Source organism: Lactuca virosa, chromosome 3 (assembly GCF_052849685.1).
Source record: "Lactuca virosa cultivar CGN04683 chromosome 3, Lactuca_virosa_CGN04683_v6, whole genome shotgun sequence".
Classification (NCBI taxonomy): domain Eukaryota; kingdom Viridiplantae; phylum Streptophyta; class Magnoliopsida; order Asterales; family Asteraceae; genus Lactuca; species Lactuca virosa.
Window position 1 is genome coordinate 153,072,100 of NC_136428.1, and position 17,495 is coordinate 153,089,594.

At 36.1% G+C, this 17,495-nt stretch overlaps 1 protein-coding gene across 1 annotated transcript; it reads right to left on the reverse strand.

Annotated features, from left to right (window-relative positions):
• Nucleotides 1-6,739: 6,739 nt before the first annotated feature.
• On the reverse strand, nt 6,740-9,553 carry LOC145166726 (putative protein phosphatase 2C 46). Its single transcript, XM_079085755.1, has 5 exons — nt 9,296-9,553; nt 8,641-9,068; nt 8,179-8,546; nt 7,444-7,680; nt 6,740-7,359 (listed from the first exon to the last, which is right to left on the reverse strand). Exons 2-5 carry the CDS (start codon nt 8,954-8,956, stop codon nt 7,060-7,062), a joined length of 1,221 nt encoding a protein of 406 aa, XP_078941881.1. The 5' UTR covers nt 8,957-9,068; nt 9,296-9,553; the 3' UTR covers nt 6,740-7,059.
• Nucleotides 9,554-17,495: the final 7,942 nt, after the last annotated feature.

The window sequence follows — 17,495 nt, forward strand, 5'->3', positions numbered from 1 at the left end:
AGGCATGGTACGCTTTGGAAAGCGTGGAAAGCTAAACTCGAGGTACATAGGACCATTCGAGATCCTCGCTAGGATCGGTCCCGTAGCCTACAAACTTCGTTTACCGAAAGAACTTAGCAACATTCATCCTGTCTTTCACGTTTCGAATCTTAAGAAATGCGTATCCAACGAAACCCTTACGATTCCTCTTGATGAGATTGAGATCAATGAGAACCTGAACTTCGTGGAAGAACCAGTCGAAATCATGGATAGAGAGATCAAACGAACGAAACAAAGTCGCATCCCGATAGTGAAGGTTCGCTAGAATGCCAAGCGGGGACCTGAATTCACTTGGGAGCGCGAAGATCAGATGAAACAGAAGCATCCACATCTCTTTTCTATTCCATGATTTGTATTCTATGTTCAAATTTCGGGACGATATTCCCGCTAACGGGGGGATGATGTGACAACCCGAAATTTTTATTTTGTACACTTGGTCAACTTTATCAACATTGAACTTGATTCTGTTACCTTTTAACGCTGTTTAAGAGTTAGTTTAAGTGTTCTAAGCTTGAGTACAGCCGGGAATGAGATTAGAAATGAGTCAACAAGTCGTATAGAGACAAAACCGGGCCATACACCCTCTCGGGAGGAGTGTACGGCCGTATACCTGGGTGTGCGGCCGCACACCCACCCTCCAGCCGCACACTCACCCTTATATATATAAGGTGACCCTCTTCATTCATTCCTTTCATTTGGCTGCACTCTACTTCCTCTCTCTACTTTCTCTCTCTAAAAACTTCATCCAAGAACACCCTAAAGGCCTCAAGAACGTGAATTACTCCATCATTCAGCTTATTATAGTGGTAAGACACCTTGATCTAAGCTTAAAACTCATCATCTTCTTCGTGTTCTTCATCACTTGAAGGTGTACAGCCGCACACCTTCATAAGGTGGTCGTACACACCTTAAACGCTCTTCAAGGTGAGAGTTTGGCCTTGAAACACCCGAAAATCGACATTTTGAGCATAAATGAAGAGTGTACGGCCGCACACCCCTATGTACGGCCGCACACTCCCATGTACGACCGCACACGTCCCCTGTACGGCCGCACACGCATGCTGACCGCACACCCTTGCCGCACACACACTCTTTTGGCCGTACACCTCCCTTGTTTGATCATATAAGGTCCCGACAAGCATTTCCAAGTCTTTAGGATGGTTTCCCGTCCTGTTTAGTCATGAAACACCCTAATTCTAACACACATATGCGTTATCACATGTTAGTAGGATCCACTTGCGTACGAAACATCGGTTGACACTAAGCACTCGTAACCGATTATACACTCAGATCCTACGTCAAACGGTGAGTTCATACCCCTACGCTTATTCCGAATTTTTTTTCACGTTTTCAGGGGGGAATACAAGCAAAAGTACAAGGAAACTTGTACTCAAAGTATATTATATCGTATAAATACTTACATGTTCAGTATGCTTTTTAACACGGAAAACAGTTTTACCAAACGATTAAGAAATCAACTCGTAGAAACAATTTTCAAAACTATAGCAAGGGATCTTGTGAATCTTGTCATAAAATGGGATATTTTGCAAAGGATTCATACAAACCATAAACAAGATTTTCTATATTATTACTTGTAAATTTGTTATTTTAAGTTGGAGACACGTCCTTGGTAACACTCCACCAGATTCGTGAGTGTAGGACTAACCCTTGTAACCAGAATCTCTTGTAGGGAGAGCGTGACTATTGTGTATAGATCTATACGGGACTGACTATCCCGCACCTCGCTGCTAGCTACAGTGGGACCGTCAGGTCTACGGGTGACAAAGTCATAAAAGGATACTGGCCCCCGTTTCATGCCATATCTAGTTTAATGTATGGTTATAAAACTCGCAACCTAGATAACAGAGATTTACTTTGGTAATAATGAAACAAGTGAACTAACCTCAAAGTAATAAACCGATTTGATTACTAGAGGGTATTGATAATACCCTTAGGATCTAGTTCACTACCTATTTATTAGTTTTATTTATGTAATAAGGCTAATACATCTCACAGAGAACCAACAGGGTTTTTCAAGGAACTACATCTAACGATACAAGTATGGTAGATACTTGTACACCTCATTCCAGAACAGTTAACCAACTATCAACTTTTAAGGAAAATATAGGATTTTCCTGGGATAACTCAACTTTTCATAAACAGACTGTTAAACAAATAACGATTGGATAGTCAAACATCTTTCATAAGAAAATATAGGATTTTCTTGGGAAACACTTTTCAAAGGATCAAAGAAACATTTCTTTCATCAGAACTAAACGCTTATGAACTCACCAGCTTTATGCTGATATTTTAAAACTACTTGTATTCTCATGGCAACATTAGACAGGTACTCTTGCCAACTTTTGGAGAAGACGGAGCATTTTGGAGTCACGTCTTTTACTTATGTTATATACTGTTGTGTATAAACCATGTTTTTGAACAATGTAATTATTCATATTATAATGTAATGGTTGTGTTTACTTCGCTTACTATGATACAACTGTTGTGATACTACGCATGACGTCCTCCGCCCCGGAACGTTTCCGCCATCGGTTTCGGGGTGTGACATACTTCCATTGTTTCTTATTATATCATTGAAAACAGTTATATTTGGATGGCATTGCTATAATTGGGTAGATTTTATAAAAGAAATGAAAGTACGATTCTATAATAAATAATATAATGAAAGTACATTGCTATTTCTTGCATCTAACCCTTAACGGATTGTATATCTAGGGAAATGTTCGGACAATAAAAACTTATTCCGCTAGATTACACGAACCATGTATTATCTTTTTGCACATTTGTGTGTTTATTTACATTTTTGTCTGCTTTCATCTAATTGATCTGGTAACTTAATGGTTTTAGGGTGGACGAATTAGTTATGAGGAATTGCTACTTTTATCTATTTAATTTGTTAAATTTATGGTTTTATGATGGGAAAAATTAGCTATGACAAATTTGAAGCAATACTGAAGGTGGGAACTAAATGGAGGAAAGCATCTTGAGACTATTCAAGGGTGGACAGAATAATCTTATCTTAAAATTGTTCAACTACAGTTCAATAACAGACGAACATAAAAATGTATTTATGGTGAAAATTAAGAAATTGTTTCAAGATAGGAAGAAAGCTTTTTTGGGTCTGATTGTATGTTTAAGTTCTAAACAACAGCCGAGATCTCTCTTTTTCCGATAATGTATACTGTTTTGGGTTTAAATGGTTTATTTGGGGTCTTAGTTATGATAATGTATATTGTTTTCCGTTAAAATCGTTTATTTGTTGTTGTAAATATGTCGTTATCATATATACTAAAGAATATTTTTATAATATTTGTTGATATGGTAGTCTCTGTTATTATTTATCATATATATAAACATAAAATATGTTTACAATAATATAAATTATACACTATTTCTAATGTAAGGAGAAATAAATAATTCTCTTGATAAAAGTCATACTAATATGGCTAATAACATCATTTTATAGATTCTAACCCATTAAATTTATATAAAGAGATCCTTACTCAATTTCCTACGATTATTTAACAATTAGATTTGGAAGACATGTAATCTTGGTTTTTTTTATCAATTTGATTGTTTGTTTCAAAGCTTTGATCTTTCATTAATCAAGAATTTATCGTGCTTTCTTTTTTCTCATGACATATCAATCACTTGAAATGTTCTATATGTAAAATAGTCATAAAAGTACAATCTTATGTGTTTCAGTTTGTGATTTGATTCCATGTTTCAAAATTTTGGATATTTGACAACAAAATTTCTTCAGTTTTTCTATCAAATTCTACCAAAATACCCATGTAAAAAAATCATAAAGATTACTTGTCTATTTTTAGATGTTTTGACCAAATGAGTAAGAATATGTAGAAATGGGTTTTGTTCATACGATTGAGTTAAGAAAATTTCACCATTCTTTTCAGGTAAAAGGAAGTCTTCAATTCCATACATTTCTTTCTTCTTTAAGTCTTTTTTGCTTCTTTCTTTGTATAATTTGAGGTTTTCCGGTTGTGTTATACAATCAAGTTTCCTAATGCTATATATAAGAAAATCAATTGATGCTTAATGGTAGTTAAACGGTAGTGTACTTTGTTTAATATTTGATGCTTAATGACAATTTACTTTTAATTTTGTTGCTATTATTAGACTAATGGGATGATAAGTGTGTTAACCTGAGATATTAGGTTACCGCAAGTAGAAAGAGATGCAAAGAGGAAGTGAATGGTGCTTTATGCAGTCCAAAATCTTATTTTTATTGTAAAGATGAAAGTATAATGCTATAATTGGGTATATCTTCCAAAGTACAAAGTGTTTATATAGTTTTTAGAGTACAATGATGTAACAGAATGAATATGAGAATAAGATGCTATTATAAACAAATAAGTCAAAGTACATTTCTATTTCTTGTATTTAGCCATTTTAAAAGGACAAAAAAGAAGACATGAATGTTATATGATGCGCCTATATGTGTTTGTTTCTGTGTAAAAATATGATAAAGGTATGTAAATATGGCATTTTGACTGGGGCTTGATATGTTTTTATGAAAAAAGTGATTTTTTGTGTTATCTTTTAAAGGTTGTATTTATAGCCTATGATTCATATTATTAATAGAAAATAAATGTTTAAAAATAAATAATTTTTTGGTAGAAATTTATTAAATTACTTTTTTAAATAAAAATAAATAATAAGTTAAATTTTCCAAATAACATAAATTTAAAAATTAAACAAACATGAGAGGCGGTCACATTGGTCTACGTGGTCTATATTTTCTTTTTTTTTAAGTTTCAAAATTTCAACTATTTCGTCAAAATTTCAAATTTTATTTTTAAAATTTCAAAAATTTTATTTTCTTAGGATATATAAATACTTGAATAATATTTTTAATAAATTACTTATACTCTAAAAAATAAGTTAACAACATTAAAAAAACTGTCATATTTATTAATTTTGTTAGAGGATGGGTAATATTTAATTTAATAAAAAAAAATTCTAATAGAATTAACGATCTCCATCTAGGCATCTATTAGTTGTTTAACATCAATTCACCGCCAAAACCAATTAAGCGTCTCCACCTAGGTGACGATTTATTCATTATCGGTTTGTTGTGACAAAAAAAACAACATAAATCATATTTATACTGGAAAAAATGAAGATTTAATCGGGTTTGTAATCAACAATGTAAATTTATATCAAAAATATCAATGTACATTTATTTTTAACCCATAACATTTGTTTTAAATAAAAAACATCAACATACTTCTATTTTTAATCCAAAACAACAAATAAAAATGGATATTTCCAAATGACAAACAAACACAGAAAGAAAACGGTTCGACGAAAAGTATTAGTGAAGCTTCTAGAAATTAATTTATGAAACTAACTATTCACATGTCCAACTTTATATGACATTATGCATAGGGATATCACATGTCAATATAAAAGTATTAGTGAAGCTTCTAAAAATTAATTTATGAAAAAAAAAAAATATTCGTACCCGTCGCTTGGCGCGGGTAAACGGCTAGTATATATATATATATATATATATATATATATATATATATATATATATATATATATATATATATATATATATATGTTATCATTACACATTATACATTCACTTAAGTTACTCTATTGTACATACACATCATGCTCTGGATTTCCTTGCTTATAGAGCGAAGGTCGGATGATGCTCGGTAGATATTTGTACCGACAACTTTCAACATTGATTTATAGGATTGGCGTAACATGACTGATGGATCCATTTATTGAGTTTGGTCTGAATGTGATATGGTATACTTATGTTTTAATTACACTGCTTCAGTAATAGTCACTTGTATGAAAATGTTATATGATGATTAGTTAATTCCAACATTTTGTGCAGCTATACATCCCCATTATTATACCGTATGCCCATTAGTTTTTGGGGGTTTTGGATTTCCGAACGTATATCAGAATATGTATCTTCGTTTATAGTTATGCAAGCCCATATCCACAAACTCATAGTAGCCCCCTTTAGAGTTTGAAGGGCACAAACATACTACAATAGTCTATGTTGACCTTTGGCTTGTGAGCATAAAGGGTAGCACCCAAACCCTAGGCCAATTCATATATAAGGAAAATTGCACAAATTGTATGGGTTACAAGAAAAAAGTAAAGGTACATTTGCACTAGATTTATTTGTTTTTGTAATACAATTTTTTTCCATAAATCATATAAAAGTTAACGACCACTTAACCATAATTAAACACAAAAATATAAACACCACAAATGACCAGCCATTAATTTAAAACGAACACACTTCCGGAATGTCACTCCAAAATAAACACATTATAAAAATGAACACACTACAAAAACCCACTCCGGAATTTCTAGTCTAGAATATTGGACTGAATTCTGGAATGGGCTTGCTTGTCCATAAGACTCCAGAATTCATTGTGGTCATTTTACTAAACTAAAAAAATAATGGTTATTTCGGTAAAAAATATAATATTAATATTGGTTAGATTACTCCTTAATTTACCATCAGAGATGCTATAAGAACAAGAGGCATGTCTAAAATAAATAAATAAATATATAAAAAAAATCGACTTCATGTCTAAAACAATGAACAAATACATATAGCCCAAATCAACGAAGAACAACATCAAAAGAGGCATCCATCAAGCATATAATACAAAGAACAATGTAAACTTGCAGTGATCGATCAATCAATCCCTAAAAATCAAATTTCACATCGTCCCCAGAACCAATAAATCACACAAATCCCAAAAAAGATTGTTACTGAATCGAAAAAACGATTCTCAATTTCTAACAACATGGTTTTACAGCATTTACACGATAATGACAGACACCTGAAAATTCTATCTTTTCCCAGATTCTTCTACCATTTCTTCTTTTATCTCTCAAGAAACCAAAATAAACAAACATGGGTTCGAGTTAAAATGTTACCTTGTACATCAAAGAATTAAAATTAGAGATTCATAAAAACTACCCAATACCCACAACTCACATGGCCGTGGCTGTGGCGGCAGCAGTGGTGGTGCTACCGATCTCTGTGGTGGTTGACAGTGGTGCCAAAGTTTTTGCCGCCAGGTTGACACCACCCCCTCTTAAAGATAAATTCGGCCCTTTACATGAGCTTGCTTTACTCACTAAATTTGAATCAAGAAACACAACTACAACGGTGATGTCATCGTGAAAATGACGCCTTACGCCCCTCTCAATCTTCTTCAAATCTGAATACCTCATTTCTCTCTTTTTAGCTGCTTCTTGTAATGCTGCTTTCACTAGCCTTCTAGCACTTCCCTGTATCATAAAAAATTAAAAAATGTACAAAAAAAAAAAAAATGTTACAATATATGTCTAGATAAAGTAATAAAAAAATGTTACATTGTTTGGGTGATTTTGAACTATATCAACGGCTTCTTGATTGGTGAGGTGTTCCCAAAGACCATCGGATGCAAATATGAGAAATCGGTCATCCGGTTGGAGTTCATGGGTCGATATTGACGGGTCGGCGGTTAATATGGGTCGTCGGATCGGGTCGCGGAGCCGAAATTTGGCGTATAAGGGTTCACGGTTAAATTCTGCTTTTTTGAGGTATACGTCACCTATAGATCTAGATATCTGCAATATAATTTGGAAAAAAATAAAAATACAAAATACAAAATGTTATCAAAAAAATTAAATGTTACTATTGCAAGAATATCAACAAATTTCTAAACACCCCCAAACCGTGTGATTTTCTTTAAAAATTTTATACCAAAATCACTAGTATGTTAACTTTATAAATGTGCATTTAAATTGGTAATATATGCAAGTAAAAATAAAAACATTTAGAGTGTATATTTAGATTTAACTAAGATACATATAAGCAATTTATCAACATGTCGAGATTTTGACTTGGTCAACTAATTGCCCAATGACCTAATTGAGATGTTTTTGTATATTTAAGAACTTAATATGTACAAATAAAAGTTACGTGACCTTACATTGCTATTCTAAATAAAAAGAAAACATTCATCGAGTGAATCATACATGAAAAAGGATAAAAACAATGCAAAAAACATACAAAAATTGAATAAAAGAAAGAAAGGATGATGATGATGATGATGATGATGATACCTGTATAAGGCCTTTGACACGCCAAACATTATGTTTCAAGACAACAATCTGAGGATCATCAGGATGCAATCGATGAAGCTCCTGTCTTACAGATTCAATACTCGCATTATGTTCAGTGGACAATTGAATCGCAATAACTTCACCAGTCGCCTTCACAACTCTACCTAAAACAGCTCGTGAATCACCAGCATTCGCAATGTAAAGAACGCCATTACAAATCACACCAACTAAACAACAAGATCCAACAGCAGCTAATTGAGGTTTCACAATCCATTGTTTAGCAACAATCGACAAAAACCCATCTTCAGTTGCCTGAAACGCCTTCTGTATAACATCAATCGACATCGACTGTTGTTCTGTAGTAAACCCTAAAAAACCCCATACAAATTAACATCAATTTCATGTTCTACTTGCTTACTAGTGACTTTATTGATTTGGGTTTTGTTTTGAGTTTTGACTTACTTTTGAGATTTTGAAAAAGATGATCGTTGACATAACGCGATGTTTCGGGCCCACCATGACCATCGTAGACGCCGATAAAAGTTCCATAGGGGCCAGAATCGAGAAAGCTTAAAGAACCGGATTCAATCTGGCTTTGATCTTCGAGTAACATATTGGCTTGAACAACAGCCATGGAGAACTCGCCATTTAAATGGTGGCCGAGGTCTTTATACCAAAGAAGTCCGTCTTGTTTTCCGGCTGTGTCGGAACCGGTGTATGGGTAACGATCGGAGGGTCGCCAACAGGCTTTTAGAAAGTTTATCAATGTTGATAACATCCCTCATTTCACCACAAGTTACCACCGATTTGATGATTTATCAACATCCGAAAATGGATGTGAAACAAGAGTGTATCGACACAGAATCTTCTTTTATCGAGTTTCGAGTTTCCTGCATAGGGTAAACTAAAGAATCAAAAACTATATGGACAAATAGGATCATGATTCATGACCTAATTAAGCTGAATCTTTAAAAAGACAACTGCTGCAAGGGGAAAAATTAAAGATTGCTGAAAAACCCAGTAAGAAAATTGAAATACGAAGATGAAAAACGATAAAATAATGAAAGATAGGCCACCCATTTTAGAGAAAAGTTAAAGAAGAAGATTGAAGACTTACAGTTGAAAGTTAGGCTTTTTTTCCAAGTGTGGTTTTTTGTAAGCTAATGGATCATAACAAATGAAAAAGATGGAGATCTGAATGAGTTTAGAGCAAACCCATGTGAGTTTAGATGGGTTAGATCTGTAGATCCATCAAAAATCAAAACTTTGTACATAAATATATGTATATGTATATGTTTTGGGATATTTTGTTGTGAGCATAAAGAGAAGATGAAGATGGAGAGAGAAAGAGGGGAGGAGAAATGGGAAGATAAAGATAATTGAAGAGAGTGAAGAGAAGGTTTTTATTTAATTATTTATTTATTTTTCTTTTAATTTTTAAACAATCGGAGTCTTTGGGGTGATGTGTGATTAAACAAAACGAACATTTGCTTTCTATTATCAGCAGACAAGAACCACTCTCCTCGTCTAGAAGAAGAAAAACAACAAAATAAATGGCTGAAAGCCAGCAAATCCAAATGGGTTTTTGTGGGATCTATAAATTGAGGTCAAACATGGTTATTTAAATAAAAAAAAACTATAATAACTTAATTAGGAATCCAATCGTGAAAGAGAAAAATATATTTTATGAACTAATGAATGATGAAAGTAATTGAATTATAAAATAATACAAGTAAATCCCTATTATTATTAATGCTCTTAAATAAGGGCATACGGTGTGGGTGAAAGACCATGGGTCCACGATGGTAGGACATTATAAGGAAATAAACTCATTGGTGGATAGATGGAGGGAAGAGAAATACCACCGGGGTGATTCTTCCGGTTTGTGATGAACATAAAGAAGGAAAAAAGGAAAATGGGTGGAAGCAGGATGCGGGAACACCGTCTCGGATGTTCGATATTTGCGGTGTGGTTTCTCCATCAAGGCATGACATTGTGCGCCCTAATAGGTAACTTATACAAGGGAAAAAATCCAAATTTTAATCATATTAGTATATCTCTCCTCCCAACAAAACTCAAGATGGTATATGTGAAGCTATGGTTGAGTTTGAAAATAAAAGTAAATAAATATCATGGGATGATGGGGTTTAGTAATATGCTCATTGCCGTGTCTTTAAAGGAAACATGAACAAGATAAGATAATCTCCAAGAATGAAACAATATTTGAAAGTAAAACAACAATTTGAGATATCACTGCTAATCTACAAGCGGCAATGAGATATAGAAGTAAAGTCCATGAAAACATCTTGCTTTTATGTAATGCAAGAACATCAACACAGTGAGTAGTCATAGGAGTCGGGAGAGGCCATAAACTGACTAACTATATGAATTGACAAAGCAATATCATTACAAGTACCAATAAGCCCACAAGTTCAAGAAACATGTATGGTCGGGTAGATGAGATAAATAATTGGGGGTATAACTTGAAAATGAAGTTCTAAAGGAGTCTAATCAATCTTGTTCCCATATATATGCTCTTGAAAGAATGTTAGAGGTATATGCATATTGTGTTTTGCATAAATATATGTATTTGTTGTGAGTTATGACCTCAAGACCAAGAAAAAGAATGAAGTACCCCATATATCTTTCATCGCAATATGTTGGCTCCAAGCATGGTTTAAGTTAATAATGCATTTATTCAAGCATGGTTTAAGTTAATAATGCATTTATTGTCACCAAAGGTGATAGTAATGTCATCGACATATGATAGAATGACAATGGTATTTGAGGTCATAATTTTGGTAAAGAGACCATAATCATAATTGTTTAAGATGAAACAAAATAAGTTAATAGTTGATGTTGGAATTTTGTTAATAATAAAAGGTGGCATGTGGACTTGTCCCACATAGGAGTGAGATGAAACATTGGCTTGACTTATAAGGTTTTACACACTTAACCTATCAAATCGATAAAGAAACGGGTCAAGATATTTAATGGTTAAAGATAGAGCCTCGTGCTTTTGAGTTCTTGACAAATTGGATTTATTTTTACTATTTATTAATTCCAAAAATAATTTTATTAATTATATAAAAGTTCTGTTAAATTGTTTTTAATATCATGATGATTAATTGATAGTTAGTATTGGTTATGATAGTTATTAACTGCCATTTGGTAGCCTACATAAAGAAGACAACTAACAGATTTAAGGGTCCAAGAAAAAAACACATAATCCATAGCTTTCTCTTCCATTTTTCTGTAGACATGGGACCATAAGAATGTTTGTGATATTCAAGATCCTATTTTGAATACTATTGTTTAATCCTCAATATAATCATGTAGCAATGAAATTTCTATCTTAGGACATTGCATCAAGCATGCATCAATCTTTGTTGTTTGTGTTTGTAATATGCACATCAAGTATGTTTTTTCTTGTTTTGTATCAGATTATGTTTTTAAATTTAGTAATATTAACTTATGTGTTTATGTATTTGGTTAAAGTTATTGATTGTTTACTTATGTCATAACATTTTACACTTCAACACAATGAGTGGTCATATCGGTCATAAGAGAGACCATGAATTGACAAAACAAGATCACTACACGTAACTGTCAAAAGTACCAATAACCCACAAGTTCAAGAAACACACGTGTACATATAGAGGATATTAATCACTAGGACGTAACTTGAAATTGAGCTATAAATGATTCTAACCAATATTGTTTTCATTGATACTTGTTTATGAAAGAATATTAAATAAATGGTTATCATGTTTGATCTCTAAACAGTTATCATTAATTTTAGAAATAAATATTGTATCTAATGATGGGTTGAATGATTCAATTTGATGATATTTTCATGCAAATCAACATTTACGTGTAGATCATCATGGAAAGATTAAAACAACCATAGGATGAAAAGAGCTACTATAACACTTTGATCCAAGTATTTCCCATTTATGCCCTTAATTTGAAATTTATTTGCAAAATTGGTCCCTTTGCTACTTAAGTGGAAATCGTGTGTGTGCCTAGTACGTTGGGCATAGCTGAGGGTCAAACCCTAATTTTTAGGGTTTGAGCCCTATTTAAGCATCATTATCTTTCCAAGACCTCTTCCCTCATAAACCTCCATCTCCCAGATCGTTCCTTGCTGACCCTAATCCATTGTGTGAGCATTTTGAGCTTGAAAGTGTGCTTTTGGTGATCTTAAAGGAAGAAGAAAGAAGTGGAATCAACTTGGAAGCTTAAGGCATCTTGGATCCAGAAGTATCTTGCCCTCAAGCTTTACTTGGAGGCATAAAGCTTGGATCTTGATGTGTCATTTGCTTAGATCTTGTTAGTCTAGAGGTTGTATGCATTTTTGGTCCCATAGTTTAGTCTAATGGAGTATGAGCTACTCCAGGTCCTTGAAATGTAGTTTCATGTAGTTTTGAGTTTCTAGAATCATAAAAATGAGAGCTTGGACACTCCCATTTAGCTATGAAAGAGTTTGGGAGTTTTGGGTGACTTTTGGACAAAGGGTTTGAGTTTTTACCCTCTTGAATGCACGCAAATGGATAAAGTCAGAGACTTTATCCATGAAGACATCCCTTGATATCTGGATCTGAAATTTGGTGTTTTGTCTCAACGAAATAAGAGCTTAATGAAAATTTTGAGATTCTGCTCTAGTACGTTGGGCGTACCTGGAGGTACTTTGCGCGTACCAGGGTTCGAGCCTGTGGTTTATAAAGGCACCCTCTACGTTGGGCATAGAGGGGAGTACGCAGGGCGTACGCAACCCAAAAGCAATCTTTGACTTTTTGACTTTTGACCTTTGACCAAAATTTTGACCAAGGTTGACTTAGGAGCATTTTGGGTAGCGTTCTTTTCTGCTATCTTGTCATTGTTTTCTGTATAGGTGACATGTAGAGTTGACATTGGCGTAGCGTTCTTTTCTACTATCTTGTTGGACTGTGAGGTGAGTTTACTCACTGTACTTATGTGTCGAAGGCACCAATGTCGGCCCATTCAGTTATGTATCCTGGTATATAGGATGTTGATATGTTGTTGTGATATGTTAGAACTGCATGATTATTCGTTTGCTAGTTATATGTTTATCTGTTGCATATGTCGACATAGTGTGGTTGGGTTGAGGTAATACTACTTTGTGCGGAATCCAACAAACTCGGGAACAAGGCAGACATAAGTTGTGGGTCGGAAAGACAAGCCAAACTTATGATGTGGGTTTGGGAGCAATCCAAACATGAGTTGTGGGCCAGAAAGGTAAGCCAGACTCATATTGTAAGCTAAGGGGTAATCCAGCCCGATGGTTGTGGGCCTATTATGCATACTATTATACGTTTATGTGGTTGTATTTTGGGGAACTCACTAAAATTTGGCTTACAGTTTAAGTTTTATGTTTCAGGTACTTTAGATGATCGGGGAAAAGCAAAGGCGTGATCGTACACATCCTTCGACGACATGTTTTGGAGTTATTATGATACATTGATTTTGGAATATTTGTACTTGACATTAGTTTCTTATGACTTGGGTTTTGGTTGAAAACAATGATTTTACTTTAATTAAAATGAAAATTTTGTGATTTCTGGGATGTTACAAGTTGGTATTAGATCCCTGGTTTGAGATAATTGGATGAACATTCGTGTGAATGCAGAATCAAACTATGGATCTGTAAAAGTTTTCAAAATAAATTCCAAAATTGTTTTCAAATTGTTTTTAAAAATTGTTTTCAAAAATTGTTTCGAGGATGAACAAGAAGGATGAGATGTGTACGATCAGCTGGAGCAAGAAAGTATACCCCAAGATACCCACATTGTTATTTGTTATGATGTTTATAGTAGAACTGCATGTTAGTGGTAGGCTAGGGATCTTCAGGAATTGCATGCTAGAATTGCATGATGTATGATGTTTGTTAGCCTATGAGAATTTCTTGTATGCTATATGAAATTTACATCATTATTGTAGTTTCTCAGTGTGTGCATCATCGTTGTACATAACTAAGTTTATATAGCCTGAGAATGTTTGGTTTAGTCTTGTTTCTTGTTCCTTGTTTGGTTGTGGGCTTAGGGTAGAATCAAGTATTCGACTGTCTATGGAATCCAACGTTATGTATGATTAGCATACACGAGCGGCTGCAGGGATGGTGGAAGTTTCATGAGTGAGTATGTGATCAGCCAGTTAGATAAGAGTGATTAGCCACTCGAGAGAGAGAGAGAGAGAGAGAGAGAGAGTATAGGATGTATGTGTATCCTAGTTGTGGGTTTATTTCGGGTAGTTTGTGATGATCCATTGAGACAAATACGGGTAGGTATGGAAGGTAGTATGGGCCTGTACTACTGAAAGCACAGGACCCGTACGCGTAGCAAGGAAGTCACAAACCCCGAGGGTTTAGTCTCTCTGTGATGATTGTAATAGTATGAATTGGGGCATTTCTTATATATTTTGGTTCATTTTCAGTATGGTGTTCATGAGAGGATCTGGTTCTGGAGTTGGTGGCCAGGATAGGCCGGGATTGACAGATGATGACATCTACGAGTTGATCACTACTGAGGTAGATGTTGTTGTTTGGGGTGTCATCCTCGAGGTTTTTGGGTCTATAAAGAACGCTATGATCGAGCTGTTTGATGAGCGGTATGCCACTGTGACTGAGGTTGTTAATGGTGCAGCTACCGTAGTTATTGCTGCTACAGGGATTCAGAGAGGGGAGATCATTCAAGTACCAGGACTTCAGCAACACGAGGCCTCCAAAGTTTAACGGGGTCAAGGACCCGATTGTGGTGATGATGTGGTTGTCTGGTGTGGAGGGTTGGTTCTTCACATGTTCGTGCCTGGATGACCAGAAGGTCAAGTGCGCTCTGAACCTTCTTCGGTTTGGGGCGAAGGATTGGTGGAGGCTAGTGACTGGTACTTATCTCCTGCGGAAAAGGTTGCAGTAACTTGGGAGCAGTTCTATGAGATGTTCTATATTATGTATGTTCCCTTGGTGGAGTCAGAAAGGGGTTGGATCAGGAGTATCTCTCTTTGAGGAAGACAAAAGAGATGGCGACGGAGATCACCAAGATTTTTACGGAGAAGGATCTTTTCTATCCTGAGTATGCTTCATCGGAGTAGGCTCAGATGTCACGATACTTGAGCATGCTTAAGACCCAGATTTCGGGAGTTTGTGTATACCCAGTAATACAGTACCCTCGTCAAGCTTTAGGATGTCACGATGAGGCGAGAGATTGAGATTGAGACCCAGACGAGGGAGCATCGTCTGGCTCTGGTTCAGTCCCAACCTGCAGTTAAGCGGTTCAAGCCCAATGATTCACGATCAGGAGGTCAGAGGGGCCGCACTTATGGCAAGTACGACAAGGTTCATGAGGGTGTTTCTCGATTTTCTTTGGGGTGCCACAAATTTGGAAGGGATGGGCATATTGCTATGGATTGTCGTCAGCAGTGTCCAGTACCGAGCACTAGGATTTTCTATCACTATGATCAGGTTGGCCATATGAAGGCCAACTGCCCCTTGCTCGCAGTGAGACCGGTGCAGGCTCCAACACCGGTTACTTTGAGGATCACGGATGGATGCCAAGTCAGGGCGGAGCCCCCAAAGGCGCGAGGTCGTGCGTTCCAGCTCCTAGCAGAGGAGGCCAGGGCAACACCATATGTCGTTATTGGTATGTTTTCATTTATTATTCAATCATATTATTTTATGGTATGCTTATGTTTATGATTTTTCGAGGTACCTTCTTAGTGAATTCCTTGCCTGCTCTTGTGCTTTTTAACTCGAGTGTGAGTCGGTCTTTTGTGTCTCAGTCCTTCAGTAGGAGTTTTGATATGTCCCTTGGAGAGTTGGAGTGCCCGTTGCGAGTTTCCATCGCCAACGAACACGGGGTTTCTGCTTTGATCATTTTTCAGGGTTGAGTTTTAGAGATTTTTGGGGTGTCTTACCCGATTTATCCGATCCCTATTCCCATGGGGGGATGTGTGCATGAAAGTAGGAATGGACTGGCTGAGCAGGTTTGGTGCGATGATATGACTGTGAGGGGCAGTGAGTAGTAGTTCGAACCCCAAGTGGGGGAGAACTGATTATATATGGAGAGGGTACCAGGGTTGGGCCAACCTTTTATTATACTGCCAGGTCTCGACTGTATTTGTAGCATGGGTGTATGGGTTACCTTGCATATGTGGTTGACACTCGGGTCGGGAATGAGGTTTCGGTTTCAGATGTGCCCATAGTCAGGGAGTTTCTAGATGTGTTTCCGGAGGAATTACCCGGTGTGCCCCCTGAGAGGCAGGTTGAGTTAAGGATTGATTTGGTTCCTGGTGCGGCCCCGATTGCTAAGGTTCCGTACAGATTTGCACCGCCAGAGATGTAGGATTTGTCCTCTCAACTACAGAAGCTGTACGGCAAGCAGTTTATTAGACCAAGTAGTTTGCCTTAGGGAGCACCGATCTTGTTTGTGAAAAAGAAGGATGGGTCTCACCGTATGTGTATTGATTATTGGGAGTTGAACAAGTTAACGGTGAAGAACCGTTACCCACTTCCATGGATTGATGATCTTTTCGATCAGCTGCATGGTGCATATTGGTTCTCCAAGATCGATTTGAGGTTAGGGTATCATCAGATGAGGGTTAGAGAGGAGGATGTAGAGAAGACAATGTTTCAAACTCATTATGGTCATTTAGAGTTCGTGGTGATGCCATTTGGGCTCACTAATGCACCTGCAATATTTATGGATTTGATGAATTGGGTATGTAGGCCGATGCTTAATCGATCAGTCATTGTTTATATTGATGATATCCTTGTCTATTCCAAGACCAAGGAGTAGCATGAGGAGCATCTTCGAGAGCTTCTAGGAGTTTTAAGGCAAGAACGACTATATGCCAAGTTCTCGAAGTGTGAGTTTTGGTTACGGGAGGTCCAGTTCTTGGTACACCTTGTTAACCAAAACGAGATTTTGGTCGAATCGGCTAAGATTGAGGCTGTTATGCAGTGGGAGGTCCCGAAGTCTCCCTCAGAGCTCAAGAGTTTTATGGGTTTAGTAAGGTATTATCGGAGACTTATTCAGGATTTTTCCAAGGCGGTTGTACCCCTCACTTTTCTGATGAGGAAATGGCGTACATTTTTGATGGGGGCCTGAGCAGCAAGTTGCATTCGAGACACTAAGACAGAAGTTATGTGAGGCCCCAGTGTTGACTCTTCCGAAGGGTGTTGAGGATTTTTTTGTATATTATGATGCATCCATCACCGGTTTGGGAGCAATACTTATGCAACAAGGGTTATTGCATATGCTTCTAGGCAGCTGAAGTCGCATGAGGTTCAGTATCCAATGCAT

Bases quoted from the DNA above. Each gene is read 5' to 3' on its own strand.
- LOC145166726 (XM_079085755.1), bottom strand. From the start codon at position 8,956: ATGTTATCAACATTGATAAACTTTCTAAAAGCCTGTTGGCGACCCTCC. The intron at 8,547-8,640 runs GTAAGTCAAAAC...GGGGTTTTTTAG, and splicing joins TCTTTTTCAAAATCTCAAAA to GGTTTACTACAGAACAACAG. The intron at 7,681-8,178 runs GTATCATCATCA...ATTATATTGCAG, and splicing joins GTGTCAAAGGCCTTATACAG to ATATCTAGATCTATAGGTGA.